Source organism: Protopterus annectens, chromosome 6.part0, assembly GCF_019279795.1.
Source record: "Protopterus annectens isolate FY-2018-M chromosome 6.part0, PAN1.0, whole genome shotgun sequence".
NCBI classification, from domain to species: Eukaryota; Metazoa; Chordata; order Ceratodontiformes; family Protopteridae; genus Protopterus; species Protopterus annectens.
In genome coordinates this window covers 483,073,807-483,089,993 of record NC_056737.1, presented here as the reverse complement: position 1 = coordinate 483,089,993, position 16,187 = coordinate 483,073,807, and the positions used below count along the sequence as shown (strand labels likewise).

Sequence of the window (16,187 nt, the reverse complement as noted above, 5' to 3'; positions counted from 1 at the left end):
GGAGTCGGCCGACCGGCACTCGCGAACTGCTTATGCTTCGGGCACTGCACAGCAAGAAAGACAGAAGAAAATGGCATTGGTTGCAACTTTTATACCCCTGGCACACTGACGTCAGGGAAGAGGCGACAGCAACCGACACCGGACCAAGACTTTGGAACTCGGGCCGACTACGGGTCGCCTGCCAGCAGGATAACCCAAGTGTAATGACTACAACAGTGAAACACGATGAACATCTGTTGTAGAGTCAGCATCTTGAATTTTGGAATGTCCAGGAAAGTATTTAGAATGGATAAGTCCAGAATTGGATGCCGTGATTTGTCTTTTCTGGGAATCAGGAAAAGTCTTGAATAAAAACCTTGTCCCTTTTCCTTTTCTGGTACTGGTTGAATAGCCCCCATATTCATGAGGGACATAACTTGTTTCTGGGCCTCTGCCCACTGATTTGGAGGCAGATCTGGCCATCCATTTGGAATTGTCAACGTGTGGAAATGAAATCTGTATCCTTGGGATACTATATTTAAAACCCACTTGTCCTGGGTAATTAGATGCCAATTTTGTGCATGAAGTGCTAATTTCCCCCCCCAAAAGGGCCGCCAAAAGATGGCAGAGGAAAGTCATTGAGACTGTTTACCGTAGGGAGGTGCCTTGTTACTTCCAGATTTGGAGGTGGAGGCACCCCATTGTTTTTTTCTGTAAGTTCCTTGTGACTGAAACCTGGAGCCTTTGGAGTGTCTGGGTTTGACCTGAGCAGCTCTGGTGAGTACTGGAAAGGACCAATTCTTAGTAGGCCAGTGCCTACTGAACCTGGTAGGAAATCTTTTACAGTTTGCATAGATTTAGCTTCGTCTTCCATCTTTTTCAAAATTCCTTCTGCCTTATTACCAAATAGACTGTCCTGTTGTAAAGGAGCATCCAACAATTTTGCTTTAACATGATCAGGCAGATTTTGCTCCTTGAGCCAAGCATGCCTTCTTATCACAGATCTAGTTACAGCGGCCCTGCAAGAGGCCTCCAAGGAATCAAAACCACATTGCAAAGTATGCTTTCCAACTTGTTCAGTTGAATGCAATAAATCCTGCAACGCTTTATTTTCCACACAGTCAGAAATCAACATAATTTTCTGTTTAAGTAAGCCCATGACATGCTGCTGATATTTAAGCATATGAAATTGACAGTTTACAGCCCTGACTGCCAGGGTTGCAAAACTTTCTTACCCCATCTATCCAGCGCCCTGGAGTCTCTATCAGAAGGGGTAGGACTTTTAACAGTAGAAGCCTTAACACCCTTGGGACCCTGAGAAATTGTTTCAGGGTCAGCAGTAGGGTTTTTAAAAAGGAATTTGTGGGAGTCAGGAACCCTGTAATATCTGTCTGGTTTACTAGGAGCCAGAGGCAGGGAATCAGGAGCCATGCTGGATTCTGAGAAAACATCAACAACAATGTCTAGAACAGGAGGTATAGCCAAAGGCCTATGCTGAGGAAGAAGAAAATCCCTAAGCCTCTTTTTGGATTCTGAGAAATCCTGACTCTCCCAATGAAAATGTTCCCTTAAGGTACGCAAAGTTTCTCCAAAAGAAAAATCCTCAGGAGGAGAAGCAGAAGGAATGGATTCTTCTGCATCAGAGTCCTCATAAGGTGGAAACCTGATCTGAAGATTCATAATCAGTGCCTTGCCTAGACCTCTTAGCAGGAGGGGGATGGGAACCCCTGATCAAGGTAATTAAATCCTCAGCCATTTTGATCATTTATTTTTTAGGCATAGGGGCCTGTGCACGTGGCCCAAGCTTAGTTTTTTTAGACAGAAGTTGGTTTTGGCCTTGGTTTTGAAGATGGTATCGGTTTAATATACAAATCTTTAGGCCTGAAAACACCCTCAGAAGCCGGTGCCTGCTCAGCGGCTCCAGACCCACCTAAGGTAGAGACATCCGCGGGTTCAATATTTAAAGTGTCTCGCATCATACCAGATTCTGAATGGGTCTCAGTAGAGGCCTGCGAATCAAAAGTAGTGGGTATCAGGAGCTGCAAAAGCGCCTCACTGAGCACCGGCGACTGGCTTAGGAGAAGCTTCGTCGTTGGTTTTGGACCTCGACGGTCTGTCTTTTTCTTTGCGTTTTTTGTGAATTCCGGTAGTCAGACTGCTAACCAACGACATTTCAGGATAGTTAAATCTTCAGCCAAAATATACCGACGCTTAATAGTGCGTTGGTTAAATTTAGCACAAAACTGACAGCAAGGCACGTTGTTGTCAGGGCCTAGACAAGGAATACAGTACAAATGAAAATCCTTATGAGGTATTTGTTTCCCACAAGTAATACAATTATTAACTTTTACTGACATCAGTAAGGAGCAAGAAAAAGTTTCCCCAACGGGGTACTTAGCTTTAGGTTGAAGACTTCAGTTCTGAAACTCAAAAACTAAAATTTCAGGAGTCTGCCGACCGGCACTTGCAAACTGCTTCTGCTTCGAGCACCGCGCAGCAAGAAAGACTGAGGAAAATGGCGTCAGCTGCATGTTTTATGTCCCTGATGACCTGACGTCATGGAGGAGGGGACAGCAGCCGACCCAGGACTTTGTTAATCAGGCCGACTGAGGGCAACCTGCCAGCAGATTACCCAAATGTAATGACTGCAACAGTGAAATACGAAGAACATCAAGTGACTGCTGTCCTGCAAGAAGCTTCTAGGGTGTCAAAGCCACATTGCAAGGTATGCTTGCTGACTTGGCTTGCAGAATGCATAAGCTCTTGTAATTCTTTATTTTCTGCACAGTCTGTAAAGGTAGATAATTTTTGCTTAATAAGTTCCATAACATGCTGTTGGTATTTCAGCATGTGAAACTGGTAATTCAATGCCCTAATGGTGAGAGTTGCAGAGGTGTATACATTTTTACCCTATTTGTCTAAAGCTCGGGAATCCCTGTCCGAAGGGGTGGGATTCTTAGCTGTAGTTGCTTTTATACCTTAAGGCCCCTGGAAAATGACCTCTGGGTCAGCAGTAGGATTTTTGAAAAGAAATTTGAAAGAGTCAGGGACTCTGTAGTACCTGTCTGGTTTCCTTGGAGCAGGGGGTAAAGTATTAGGAGTTAGACTGGATTCCATAAAGACATTATCCACAACATCCAGAACACGAGGAATTGCTAAAGGTCTTTGTTGAGGTAAATCTAAAAATTCTCCGAGTCTCTTTTTGAACTGAGGATAATCCTGGCATTCCCAGTAGAAATCCTCTCTTAAAGTATGTAGGGCTTCACCAAAAGAAAAATCATCTGAAGGGGAAAGTAGAGGGAATGGATTCCTCTGCATCTGAATCCTCATAAGCAGATAAAGGCATGTCTTCATAAACAGAAACCTCAGAGTCGTCGGACTCTTGGTCAGTTAAAGCTGCTGGGGACAGGTCTTTTTCTCTTAGCAGGGGAAGGCTGGCTTTCCCTAATCAGCATAATCAGGTCTTCTGCCATTTTAAGCATTTGATTTTGTGGCAAGGAAGCAGGTGCTTGAGTTTGGGTTGTCGTTTTTTTAGGTGTAGCTCATAGTCTTGGCCTTAGAAACTAGGTAGTTTTCGACAGAACTGATGACGTGAAAGAAGTCGTCAGTTTGTGTCAAATATCGGTAATGCGAAGAACTTCCTTGGAAGCCGATGCCTGCACAGTGGCTCCAGACCCATCCAAGGTAGAGACATCCGCAGGTTCCGTAGTCAAAGAAGAGTCTCCCAGCATACTGGACTCCGAACGGGTCTCGGTAGCGGCCTGCGAATCCACAGAAGCGGGCATCAGGGGCTGCGAAAGTGCCTCACTGACTACCGGCAAACTGTCGACTAGCTTAACTGAAGTGCCGTCAGCAGTTGTGGACCTGTGCGTCTGTCTCTGTCTTTAGCCTTACGTATTTTCAGAAGATCGGTAGTTGAATGGCTTACCGAAGCCATTTCAGAATACAGAGATCGAGCGCGAAAGTATTTAGTGGCAATAAGGGCCTGACAATGAATAGTTCGGGCATTGAACAAGGCATAAAACCGACAGCGAGGTACGTCGTGGTCTGGGCCTAAACAGGTGACTCAGTAAGAATGGAAATCTCGGTGTGGTATTTGCTTTCCACAGGCAAGACAATTGTTAACTTTTTCTGACATCGGTTAGAGCAAGAAAAAAGGATCCCCAATGGGATACTTAGCTTTAGAAGACTTCAGGATGATTCAATTTGTAAACGAAAACTCAAGTAGCGGCTGACCAGCACTAGTGCGAACTGCTTCGGGCTACTCAGCAAGAAAGACTGATGTAATGGCATCAGCTGCCTGTTTTTATACCCCTGATGACCTGACGTCAGTACTGAAGAGACAGCAGCCGATGCAGAAATACTAAGTCTCTGGTATTCGGGCTGACTGAGGGCTACCTGGAGGCAGATAATCCAAGTGTGATAAAGTACAGTTTTGTACCTACCATAAATGTAGATGTTCGAGTGTTCACCCTGCTGCAGTCATCACACTTGGGTTATCCTGCCATCAGGTGGTCCCGCAGTCGGCCTGAATTCCAAAGTCTTGGTCCAACATCAGTTGCTGTCACTTCTTCCCTGACGTCAGTGCGCCAGGGGTATACAAGAGGCATCCGACGCCATTTTCTTCAGTTTTTCTTGCCCCAGATGTCAGGTGCCCCCAATAGGTAGGCAAAATATATATATACATATATAACTAGATAAAAATAACACAATACCTTTAGGCACAAGCAAATACACCACAGAGGTTGTATAGGATAGAGTGGTACAGATAAGTTCAGCCAGTTCAGAGGGAATGGAGGGAGGGTAACCTGGACTGCAGCAGGGTGAACACTCGAACATCTACATTTATGGTAGGTACAAAACTGTACTATGTTCATCGTGTTACCCTGCTGCAGTCATCACACTTGGGTTGAATCCCAAAGCTAAGGATGGGAGGTGGAGTTAAACAGGGTTAGAAGAAGCTAGTAGGCCCTGCAAAACTGCAGTGGCAAAACCAGCTCTAGTCTTAGAATATAGAGGTAAGTGATAGTGTTTGGTGAAGGTGTGCACTGAACTCCAAGTTGCAGCTTCCAGAATATCCTTGGTTGGCACTCCCTTGAGAAAGGTTGCTGATGTAGCTGTAGCCCTGGTGGAGTGGGACCTAATGTTAGCAGGTACCGGTTTTCCATGATGTGTGTAGCAGAAATGTATGCAATGCCCTATCCATTTAGAAATGGTCTGTTTTGAGATAGCTTCTCCTTGTGATCCTGTAGCATAGGCTACAAAGAGCTGGTCAGTTTTTCTGTAAGCCTTAGTTTTATCCAAGTAGTAACGTAATTGCCTGTGAATGTCCAAAGAGATTAGGAGTCTTTCCCCTTTGTTCTGGGGGTTTGGGAAAAAGGTGGGCAAATGAATGGTTTGGTTTAGGGCCACACTGAATACCACCTTTGGCATAAAGGAAGGGTTAGTTCGTAGAGAGACTCTGTCTTGATGGAAAATGAGGAAAGGCTCCACTGCCATTAGTGCCTGTAGCTCTGAGACTCCTCTAACTGAGGTTATTGCTAGTAGCAGGGCAGTTTTCCATGAAATAAAGTTTAAATCAGCTGAAAAAGCTGGTTCAAAGGGCGGCAGTGTAAGCTTTTCCAGAACAAAGTTGAGATCCCAAGTAGGTGTTGGTGCTCTCCTTGGCAGTCTATCTTCTTAGCCCCTCTGAGGTACTGTCTTAGGAGTGGATGTGAGAATAAAGGAGGATCCATGTTGTAATGAGCTGAAATTGCTGAGGTGTGGATCTTAATAGATGAAAAGGAAAGTCCTTTGTGCAACATCTCAGTTAAATATTGTAGAATCTGAGGAATGTTTGGATCAAGGGGATTTTGGCCTTTAGCCTGGTTCCAGGCACAAAATCTTTTCCATTTGTCTGAATAGGTTTTCCTGGTGCTGGGCCTCCTGAATGACACCCATAACAGCTTTGGATAGAGGTGTTGGCTGGTTGTTTAGGTAATTTGCCATGCAGCCAGGTTTAAAGTCTTGAGCTGGCTGTGTAGAATCTGATTGTCTCGCTGGGTGAGCAGGTGAGGAATTTGTGGTAAAATCCATGGTGGGCCGTGGGCCATGTTCCTTAGAATTGGATACCAATGCTGGCGTGGCCAGTCTGGTGCAATGAGTATCATTTGTGGCCTCTCTAATCTGACTTTCAGCAGTACCTTTGCTAGAAGAGGCAGTGGAGGAAAGGCATACACTGTAAATGTTTTCCAACTGAATGAGAGGGCGTCCACTTTCCAAGCTTGTGGATGGAATGTCTTTGTGCAAAATTTTTGAAGTTGGTAGTTGTGGTGGCTTGCAAACAGATCTATGTCTGGGCGTCCCCATTTTTGAGCTATCATTGCAAATACTTGTGGATCTAGTTTCCACTCGTGTGAATCCATGATGTTTCTGCTTAGGTTGTCTGCCAATGTGTTTTTCTTTCCTGGCAGGAATTGTGCTTGTAATTGAACCTGGTAAGACAGTGCAGTGTTCCACAAGTCATTGCTTGCCTGCATAGAGGGAAGGAATGTGTGCCCCCTTGCTTGTTTATGTACCACATTACTGTGGTATTGTCCGTCTTTATTATTAGTTGTCTTGGGTGTAAGAGGTCCTTGAAAGCTGTTAGGGCATTCTGTACTGCTAGCATTTCTTTTTGATTGATATGCAGATGCCTCTGATCTGTAGTCCATTTGCCCTGAATGCACTGTCCTGCCATGTGTGCTCCCCAGGCATAGTCCGATGCATCTATTGTCATAGTTTGCCTGGCTGTGGGCAAGGTGAAAGGCTGACCCTTGTTGAGGTGACATGCCTGTGCCCACCATAGAAACTCATGTTGAAGGCAGGGAATGAGTGGTATCATTGTTTCCAAGCTGTGGCTGTGCTGAGTCCATACGCTTTTCAGGTACCATTGTAATTTCCTCATAATGCAGTTTTGCAAATGGTATTAGTAGTATGCAAGATGCCATGAATCCCAAGGCCTGCAGAATTTTCCTTGCAGGGAGTTGGGTCTTTGTTGCCATTATTTTGAAATATTGAGTCAGCTGTTGTTGCTTGTCTGGCATGAGATAAGCCATCTGGGCCGTTGTATTCAAGCTGGCACCCAGGAATATTATGTTTTGTGAGGGCACTAGTTTTGATTTCTTTTCGTTTACTGTGTACCCTAGGCAACTTAGAGGGTGTTTGACAAATGCCAGATGCTTTAAAAGCATGTCCTTGCTTTCTGCTTGAATAAGGCAGTCGTCCAGGTATGGGTATATTTGAATTCCTCTTTGTCTGCAGTATGCAATTACTGGTGCCAGGCATTTTGTGAAGACCCTGGGCGCAGTAGATAAGCCAAAGGGCAGTGCAGAGAATTGATAATGCGTTGAACCTGCAATGAAGCGGAGGTATCTTCTGCAATTTTGTCTGATAGGGACATGCAGGTATGCCTCCTTGTGGTCCAACATTACTAGCCAAGCATTCTTGCCCAGCATGGGAAGAAGCTGCTGTAGTGTTAGCAACTTGAATTTTGGTACTTGCAGATAGGTGTTCAGAATTGAAAGATCCAGAATGGGTCTCCATGCTTTGTCCTTTCTTGCGACTAGAAAGAGTCTTGAGTAAAATCCTTGTCCTTGCTCCTGTGTAGGTACCTGTTGAATGGCTCTCATGCCCATGAGAGCTGTAATTTGTTTTTGTACCTCTGCCCATTGATTTGGTGGCAGGTTTGGCATTCCTTTTATCCTTGGTAAGGTATGAAAGTGGAATCTGTATCCTTGAGAGACAATGTTTAGGATCCATTTATCTTTTGTGATGATGTGCCAGTTGTCTGCAAAACATGCTAATTTTCCTCCCAAGGGAGCTGCCAGGAGAGATTTGCTTGGTAGTTTGAGGATTGAGTCATTGTGTTTGTCTTCTGCTAGCTTGGGGCCTGTCTTCTTCCCCTTTCTGGGTAGCAGTACCCCATTGGCGAGGTTGGAAGGGCCTTGTGACTGACCTCTGCCCCTAGGGCGTCTGTATTTGCCCCTCTGTGATCTGTCAGAAGCTGGAAAGGACCAGTTTTTTGTTGGCCAATTTCTGCTGAAACAAGGGGGTTGTACCTGCACAAAATCCTTGACCGTCTGCATAGAATTTACCTTATCCTCCATTTTCTTTAAAACCTCTTCTGCTTTGACACCAAATAATACATCCTGCTGTAAAGGTGCATCCAATAATTTTGCTTTAACACGATCAGGAAGGGTTTGCTCTTTTAACCAAGCATGTCTACGTATGACAGAGCCAGTAACAGCTGCTCTACAGGAAGATTCCAACGAATCAAATCCGCATTGTAAAGTATGTTTGCCCACCTGTTCAGCTGCATGCAACAGATCCTGCATTTCCTTGAATTCAGACTGTTCAGTGTGTGTGCTCATTTTTTGTTTTAATTGAGACATTAGGAATTGCTGATATTTCAGCGTGTGAAACTGATAATTTAATGCTCTCATAGCCAGAGTTGCTGAGGTGTATATTTTCTTTCCCCATCTATCTAGGGCTCTGGAATCCCTTTCAGAGGGCACAGGATTTTTAGCCATAGAAGCTTTAGCTCCCTTAGGACCCTGGGAAATTGTTTCTGGGTCAGCCACAGGGCTTTTATAAAGGAATTTGTGTGAGTCAGTTACTCTGTAGTATCTGTCTAGTTTGGCTGGAGCAGGAGGTAGAGAGTCTGGATTTAAACTAGACTCCCAAGTAAACATCATCCACAATATCTAAAACTGGAGGGATAGCAAGACGTCTGTGCTGTGGTAGTAAAAGGAACTCTCGGAGCCTTTTCTTAGAATCAGAGTAGTCCTGGCCTTCCCAGTGGAAATGTTCCCTCATGGTATGTAAAGTTTCCCCAAAGGAGTAGTCTTCAGGGGGAGATGATGAGGGAATAGAGCCTTCAGCATCAGAGTGTTCAAAAGGTGGAAAAGTGTAATCCTGTTCCTCAGAAGAATCTGAGGAAATTGAAACCTGGTCAGAGGAAGCATAACCCTCCTCTTGTCTTGGTCTTTTATCAGGAGGGGGATGGGAACCCCTGATTAGGGTAATCAAATCTTCAGCCATCTTAAGCATCTGTTTCTTAGGCATGGGGGCCTTGAACTGTAGACTGATGTACAGTCTTCTTAGGTTTTAAAAGAGTTTTAAGCTTAGCATAAGATTTAATGGTGAGTGTAGTCGGTCTGAAGACACCTTCTGCAACTGAAGGTGTTTCCACTGCACCGGGGTCTACTTCTGCTCTGGTGTCGGAAGATGGCTGTGTCGGCCTAGTAGACTCCACTTGAGAATCCGCAGCTGTCTGGGGTTCCAGTTCTGCGGACGTCAGGGGCTGCGCAGGCGCCTCATTGAAAACCGGAGAACCGGCGACAGGCCCAGCCGAGGCCTCGGAGTCTGGCTTGTTCCTAGGCTGCCTGTCCTTATCCTTGCGTTTTTTATGTATGCCAGTCGTCAGCTGCTCTGACGGCATGATATAATTAAAATTCCTACCGAAGTAATGTCGTGCGAAGTCAAAACGGCGTTTGATAGTTCGTTTATTAAACCTAGCACAAAACAGACAACCTGTGACGTCGTGGTCTGGGCCTAGGCAAGGAATACAATAGGAATGGAAGTCCTTATGAGGTATTTGCTTCCCACAAGAAATGCAATTGTTAACTTTTTCTGACATCGGACTGAGGCAAGAAAAGTTTCCCCAACGGGGTACTTAGCTTTATTGAAGACTTCAGACTGAAATTCGAATCGAAAATCTCAGGTGTCGGCCGACCGGCACTTGCGAACTGCTTCTGCTTCGGGCACCGCGCGGCAAGAAAGACTGAAGAAAATGGTGTTGGATGCCTCTTATATACCCCTGGCGCACTGACATCAGGGAAGAAGCGACAGCAACAGACGCTGGACCAAGACTTTGGAATTCAGGCCAACTGCAGGACCGCCTGATGGCAGGATAACCTAAGTGTGATAACTGCAGCAGAGTAACACGATGAACATCTGCAACAGTGAAACACGAAGAACATCCTTTAGATATGGTTTTATACAGATCCATTTCAATTTTAAACCATGATAACAATGTGTTTAAGTCTATTTAAGATAAGAGAATGGTATTGATGCTACCAAAGTTGACAGATATGGTTTTGTGGATGGGAGGAAAACATCTGACAAAATTAAAAGAACAATGATGATCCAGAGGAAACTGTATGCAAGAAAATATTACTACTGTTGGTGGGTGTTGATGCACAGAAAGCATTTAGTAGAGTCAGCTGGGAATTTATGAGCAGGGTAATAGCAACATCTGTGTTCTCTGAAGGAATAATATAGTTAATAAGGAAAATATATGAAAGGTTGGAAGCAGGAATTATTTATTTATTTATTTTACATTTGTTAACCGGGAGAGTCCGACTGGGTGTGAATCCCATATTCAGTGTAGGCCCAGGGAGAAAGGCTCCACAGAGATTAAAACAGTAAATACAATTCACAAAGCTCTACAGAGAATAATACAGTAAATACAATTCATAAATTAATAGAGTACAGTACAGATTTTGGAATGTAGAAAAAGCAGGGAACATAAAAAACATACATTGTGTTACCGTAAACAATATGATTGTTGGAACATTTATACAGTCATATGGTAACAGTGGTTAATGCAGTAATCACATATTTATGGGTAAGAACATAGACAGCGGTCATTGTAAGTTGTCTTAGAGGATTCAAATTCAATATTAACCTGTTAAGTGAGCCTACCCAGGGTTGGAACAGTTGCATACCCAAGAACTGTTTAAATAGGACCACAGGAGTTTTCTGAAAATGTTTTTGTTTTCTGTGGACCTAATATCTAGGGGGATGGAATTCCATATCTTTGCAACAGAAATGGAATATAGGGAGTCCCCAGAGTTATTGTTGCTTTTGGCTGTCAGACAGGGCTTTGTTATTGGATCTTAAAAGGCGTTTGTTAGAGTATTTATTAAGTAGGCCTTGAAGTGCTGGGACTCTGTCAGGATCACACAGAATTTGGTGGGCTATAGTAAGCTGGTTATATATGAATAGGTTTGGTAATTCTAGTCAGGATAACTGCTTGACAGCTAGACAGTGATGTGTCTTGATGGGTGAGTCAGTAGTAAATGTAGCTATTTTATTGTAGCAAGTGATTAGTTTGTTTAGGTCTGCTTTGTTTAGGTTGACGAATATGGGGGAAGCATAGAGAGGAAAGTAGGTGCGCCTTTGCAATGGTCACTTTACTGTCGTTGGTAAGGTACTTTTTATATCTGTATAGGATTCCAAGTTTTTTATGGACTTTTTTATTGTCTGAGAAGTGTGGGTGTCAAATTTCATGTTGTGATCTATGACAACTCCTAGTAGTTTCATGTGTTGAACAGGTATGATTGGTGTGTTATTAGCTGAGAATAATGTGAAAGGGGATAGGAAATCTAAGGCTCTGTGGGATAGAGTATCATAAGTTGTGTGTTTTGGGGGTTCAGTATTATCTGAGAGTTGGCTAACCAGATTGCCACAGCAGTAAAGGGTTCTTGTGTTAATTCCTGGAGTTGAGGAAGTGTTGGGGTGGAGTATATTAGAGTGGAGTCTTCCGCATATCGGACTACAGTGGCATATCAGGTAGCTTTGTGGAGTTGGTTGGTGAATATTCTGAAGCAAAGAGGTCCAAGGATGGATCATTGGGGACCCTCCAGGGTGACAGGTAGGAGGAGCAAAAAGGTGTTTAGCCATTTTAGTGCTTGTTGGCGGTTGGATATATAGTCTTGAAACCAGGTTAGAGTAGAGTGGCTTAGACTGAGATGAGAGAGAGCAGTAAGGAACTTGGGATGGGAGACAGTATTGAAGGCTTTGGAGAGCTCTAGAAATACAGTGGATACCAGGTTACCATTATTTCGTTGTTGGTTAACTGTGTTGGTAAAGCTAATAAGGGTGGTAGTACTATGATTGGGACGGAATCCATGCTGGGTGTGGGACAGGAGGTTATTAGACAGGCAATAGTATACTATTTTATTATTTTTTTTAAATTAAATTGCGAAAATGGAAGCTTCGGATTATAGACATGGATAGCAGGATATAGACATGGATAGCAGGATACAGGCACTGCAAATGTTTTCCATCCCCTTAATCTTACATGCAGATCAGGCATAATTTATCAACTGGAGAAATAGTTGTCGATTATAATTAATAAAAAGCTAAATGAATTTACTAGGGAGGGGAAAAGTGCAAGAGTTAAGCTGCACACACTGATTCTCTCCATACAGCATAGTTGTTTTGGGATACCTGATTTATCAGCCAGACAACAATACATGTAATACCTACCATTGTTGACTGCTGACCATGTACCTTCTCTTACATAGCCATTCTTGGACTCACCAACAGTTCAACCACATTTTGTTTTATAACTAGAAGTTACCATACCTTGCAAATCACTGTTTTCATCTTGTTCCTGTTGATATCCATTTCCTCCCAAACATCCTGTTCTTGGGGGCGACTAGGAGACCCTGGAATCCTCTCTGGAGAGACCATACCAGGCATGCCATTTTCACCGTCACTGAGTTGCTCATCCTGCAGGACTTCATCTGTATTTTCTCGTAACATGTCTCCAGGAATTGGTGTTGCATTGGCAATTCTAAGGTGAAAACAAAACATTGCCATAAACATAATGCCATCCATTAATCTGCACATTCAGCAAAGCACATGTACTACAAGTGTCAATACCATAACATTCTGTTATTTAATAATCAATGTGGCAAAAACAGTTTGGTGTGTGTATATACTATTTTAATGCATTTATGTACTTATTAGCAAGATTACATATTTTTACACATCCAACTGCAGCAAGACGATGGATGCAGTCAATGAATAAGGATTCAGCATAAACATATCTATCCCATGTAATGAGCACCTACCCAAGTGCAGCAGGTGTTTGGCGGGTATGTAATTGAGGGGTGGTAGAAGTAGTAGTGGTTGTTAAAGAGCCATCCATTCCACTCTTCTCCCAGTCAAATGGATCACTATCAGCAACACCATATACCTTCATGGTCTTATCAAACACTGCCATCAGCATCTACAGTATACAAAAATAAAATTGTTAAACAAAATCGTTTCACAGAGACACAATTACCCAAGAGAAAAGTTTGAATATATACATATAAAACAAACTACTACAGAGTTAAAAAAAGAAAAGAAACCGGTAGCAGTTCTATTGCCTTAATGTGATAATTCAACTTTTACTGAAAAACAGCACTTATAGAACATAAAATCTTAACAAAGCTCTTTAAAAGCAGAATCTTCCAACTTGGTAGGAAAAAATAACCTTTGGATACAGTGTTTAAAATCTCAATGAAGTTCTTTATTAAAAACAAGAACTTGGGTATTCAAACTTTATGTTGGCAAGGGCATGTGACTACTGAGTGGGATAAAATAAAAATGAAATTTAAAAACATGGTACAAATAAGAGAGGAAGCAGTATGGGGAAAATGTATTAGGAGAAAATGTATTAGGATTACTCAGAGAGGCTGAAAAGGGTTAAATTACTGCAAAATAGAGGGGCTCTCACAGAATAACAAGAGAAGCAAATTCAGAGTGCCAAAGAGAAAATAAGAAAGTATTTGGATAATATGCATGAGTGTAGAAAGGCTGCTATTAACCAATTTTTTTTTTCTGATAGAAACTACAGAAAAAAATTTAGCGCAATGATTCAGGAAATACAAAGTAGAAAGGGCAGCCGCTAAACATACGGAGCCTATGTGGAAACCAAGAAAAGGCACAAATGGAAATATTCATGGAAGGCTTGGTTATGCCAAGATTAGAGAGAGATAAGATTCAACAATTAATAGCTAAGATAGGAAGAGACGAGATATATAGTCAATCAAAAGAGAAGTCCCCAGGAAGGTACAGTTGTGTAAGCAAAATTGCCATAACAGTAGACATTTGAATGATCACTCCTGCAGTAGCTTTAGCTATATGGGTTACATCCTGCCAAGAATATAACAGTTAGCCAGCTTACAAAGCTTGACTAAAAGACAAGTTTGGGTGCAAAGCTCTTGAGAGCTTCCTGCCAGCAGAGAGATGGAGGCTAAGCCCTGAGAGGTTAAGGCTAGGAATAAAAAATAAATGTCCACACACTGGCATAAAAAACGCACTAAAAAACAAGAAGGGATGGAGGGAGTGAGCGGCTACTGCAGCAGTTATCATTCAAACATCTACTGCTATGTTAAGTTCAACTTACACAACTGTACTACATTCTTCATATTGATCACTGCTGCGGTAGCCTTAGCTATATGGGTGGATTACCATAGCTTACAACATCTGGGAGGTGGAAGGGGAAGGGCCCAAAGCCCCTGGAAAATGGTCCTAGCAAAGCATGATCTAGACTTAGAGAAGGAATCCAGCTTGCAGTGTTTTGTAAATGTAGGCACAGAGGACCAAGTAACAGCTTCTAGAATACCTATAGAATCCATCCCTTTCCAAAAAGCTATAGAAGAAGGTCCTTGAAGAGTGGGCCTTGAGCCTGCCCAGAATAGATTTGTCATGGTGAGTATAATAAAAGGTAATAGCCTTAAGACATCCATTTGTAAATAGTCTGTTTTAACACCAGTTCTCCCTTCTTATCTTCACAAGAAATGAACAATTGATCAAAACAGTACCAGAGTGGTCTGTGGACATCCAAGGTATGGAATATCCTTGGCTCCCTCATTTTTATGTGTAGGAAAGACAATGAGGAAATGGATAGTTTGACTTAAAGTAAACTCAGATACCACTTTAGGCATAAAAGAAGAATTAGTTCTCAAAGAAAACCTGCCTTATTGGAAAATGAGATCTGGGGTACTGGAAATGACCTCCCTATGTTTAGCAACAGCCCTTTCTACTTTGTCTTTCCTGAGTCATTGTGCTAAAAGCTTTTCTTTTTTTTTATGTTCTGGAGTTTCTATCAGAAAAAAAAAAGTTGGTTAACAGCAGCCTTTCTAAATGCATGCATACTATCCAAATACTCTCTTATTCTCTCTTTGACACTCTGAAGTTGCTCCTCTTGCTATTCTGTGAGATCCCCGCTATTCTGCAGTACTGTAACCCCTTTCAGCCACTCATCATAAGAACTTGCAACCCAGATACCCTTCTTGCAGAGGTCGAAGCAATCATTAAAACTGTTTTCTTTTTTAAGAACCTCAAGTCAGACAGAATAGCTCGTTCAAATGGAGAAAGTGTTAATTTTCTGTAATGTTGTTTGTCTTTTCGGCTTTTCCCGGTTAGGGGTCACCACAGCGGAACTCCGGTCCGCTAATGATTGGCAGGAGATTTTTATGGTGCCGAGTTGCCAGCCCGACGCCCAACCTTCAGCGAAGGCACGCCCATTTACGCATGTCTTTCGGAGGCCACTCGACCGCGGGGAGGACATGCAGACTCCACGCAGAAGGCACTCAAGCTGTGAATCGAACAGGAGAACCTCTTGCTGTGAGGCAACAATGCTACCACTGTACCACCGTGGCTTATTTTCTGTAATATAAAATTAAAATCCAAGTAACAGCCACTGGTTTACCTGGAGGCCTCTTAAGCAAACCCCCTTTCAAAAACATTTTGACATGGGACTGCCTTGAAAGAGGAGGATCCATGGGTAGACATGCTGAAATGGCTGATAAATGTACCTTGCTAGAGGAATAAGAAAGGCCACAGGATAGTAACTCACACAAATATTGCAAAACTAGAGAACTAGCCCTGCTGGTTATGTTGTTGGCACCAACTAGAAAACCTTTTTCATTTGCTAATATAATCTTCAAGTAGCAGGCATTCTTGTCTCCATTAATACCTGCCACACATCCTCAGACAACAGGTGTCTAAAAGAAATTAAGACCCTATCATCCAGGCAGTCAAGTGAAGATGATTGATGTTGGGGTTTATCAAACATCCCTGTTCTTGTGTGAGTCGATCCATTCTGTGAGCAAGCATGTGCTAATTGCCCCTGGTCTTTCCAAAATAAGGAAGAACCATGGCTGCCTGGGCCAAGAGAGAGTCACCATGATGATCTTGCGGGATTCTTTTTGAATCTTCAGAAGTACCCTGGATATTACTGGAAAGGCATACAGGAACATTCCTGTCCAAAGAAAAAAAAAGACATCTGCCTTCTAGGCCTTCTTGCATGGAGTCCTGGAAAATAATTTTGCCAGATGAATGTTCAAAGAGAAGACAAAAAGGTCTACTTAAGGAACTCCCCACAGACTGATCAAATCTTGAAA

General features: G+C 42.8%; 1 protein-coding gene across 1 annotated transcript in view; it reads right to left on the bottom strand.

Moving 5' to 3' along the window:
• The window catches only part of TTBK2 (tau tubulin kinase 2), a 2,201,340-nt gene that overhangs the window by 493,012 nt on the left and 1,692,141 nt on the right, over positions 1-16,187 (bottom strand). The window contains exons 10-11 of the mRNA XM_044074209.1: positions 12,864-13,021; positions 12,373-12,583 (exon numbers count right to left, since the gene is read on the bottom strand). Coding sequence (XP_043930144.1) covers positions 12,373-12,583; positions 12,864-13,021 — 369 coding nt within the window. The remainder of the gene's footprint in view (positions 1-12,372; positions 12,584-12,863; positions 13,022-16,187) is intronic.